The sequence below is a fragment of the Pteropus alecto genome, unplaced genomic scaffold (assembly GCF_000325575.1).
Source record: "Pteropus alecto unplaced genomic scaffold, ASM32557v1 scaffold131, whole genome shotgun sequence".
NCBI lineage: Eukaryota > Metazoa > Chordata > Mammalia > Chiroptera > Pteropodidae > Pteropus > Pteropus alecto.
The window spans coordinates 21,935,690-21,937,287 of NW_006434709.1; the positions used below are offsets into that span (position 1 = coordinate 21,935,690).

The 1,598-nt window shown below is 28.8% G+C and overlaps 1 protein-coding gene across 1 annotated transcript in view; it reads left to right on the forward strand.

Annotated features, from left to right (window-relative positions):
- Positions 1-1,598, forward strand: part of THADA (THADA, armadillo repeat containing) — a 285,149-nt gene that overhangs the window by 69,390 nt on the left and 214,161 nt on the right. Inside the window, 1 exon segment of the mRNA XM_006909639.3 lies at positions 935-1,057. Within this exon segment, the coding sequence (XP_006909701.1) occupies positions 935-1,057 (123 nt within the window).

The following is a 1,598-nucleotide window of genomic DNA, read 5'->3' on the forward strand; positions in this document are numbered from 1 at the left end:
TCTAGCTTTTTAGTTTCTCTTTGAATTTGTTTTGATAAATTCTAGTTTTTAGGAAATTGTTCATTTTGCCTTAATTTTTCTAATTGATTAAGGCAGTATTATTCTTAGTATTATTTTTCTTTATTCTCTGATGTATCTGTAATCATGTCCTCTTTGGTATTCATGATATTGCTTATTTTCTTATCTTTTTTCTTGGTTAATCTTGTCAGAGGTTTGTTTCTATTTTAAAGAATCAGCTTTTGGTTATGTTAATGTCTTAGTTATGTTACTGCTAATTTCAAATTTTCTGCTTTTTTAAGTTTTCTTTCTCTAATTTGAGTTTATCGTTCTATCCTATTGTTTTAATCAGACACTCAGCACATTCATTTTCAGTCTTTTTTAATACAGGCATTTAAAGAATACATTTTTTTAAGTTTCACTTAGAGTACATCCTACAAATGTTGATGTAATGCATCTTCATTATTGTTCAGTTCTAAATATTAAAATTTTTTTGACCAGTATTTTAAAATGTGTTAGTTTTAAATGTATTTTAAAAAATTGATTTCTGACTTTATTCCACAGTTATCAGAGCATAATCTGTAAGATATTAATTATTTGGTATTTGTAGAGACTATCTGTGGCTAGATTTGAAGTCCTTTTAAAAAATAAATGTTTCATGTCTGTTTGAAAACAATATGCTGTCTCTGTTTTTTAGGTGCAGGATTATATATATGTCCATTAGATCAAGCTTTTTATTACATTGTTCAGATCTTACTAACTTTAAAACATTTTATGTATTAATTATTAGATGTTTTATTAAAATGTATTTCATTTGTGGATTGTTTCTTATTGTAATTCGGTAATTTTTTGTTTTGAGGCTATACTATTAGATATGTACAGATTTAGAATCACCACAGTCTTCAACCCATAAGTAGTTTTGAACTTTTTATTCCAGGTTCATGCTTTAAATATCCTTAGAGCCTTGTTCAGAGATACACGTCTGGGAGAAAATATTATTCCTTATGTTGCCGATGGAGCTAAGGCTGCAATTCTGGGCTTTACGTCACCAGTCTGGGCAGTAAGTACTTTTGCCATTTATTTTCATTGACTTAATTATACTTCTGAGTATGTTTTAATAAACTGACATTTTCACTGGATGATAAAAAATATGTACTGTATTTTATCAACAAGTTTCTTGAAGGAATAAATCCTTGGAGCAAGCGACATTTTCACTCTTGGTATTTTATAATTGCATTCTATCTCCTTTGTTGGCTTATTAGCCATAACTCTTTGTTTTCTTTCTTTTTTTTATACTATATATACATAATTTTTTTTTATATTTTATTTTTTTATTTTCCCCTTTCCCCTTCCCCCCACCCTTCTAGTAACCACTAGTCCATTGTCCATGTCCACGAGTCTCTGTTTGTTTGTCCTGTTCATTTGTTGCTTTTAGATTTATATCCCACATATAAGTGATATCAATGTGATTTTCAACCTTTTCTGTTTGGCTTATCTTGCTTAGTATGATTATTTCAAAGTCTATCCATGTTGTTGCAAATGGCAGTATTTCATCTCTTCTTATGGCTGAGTAATATTTATTGTATGTATGTACCACAGCT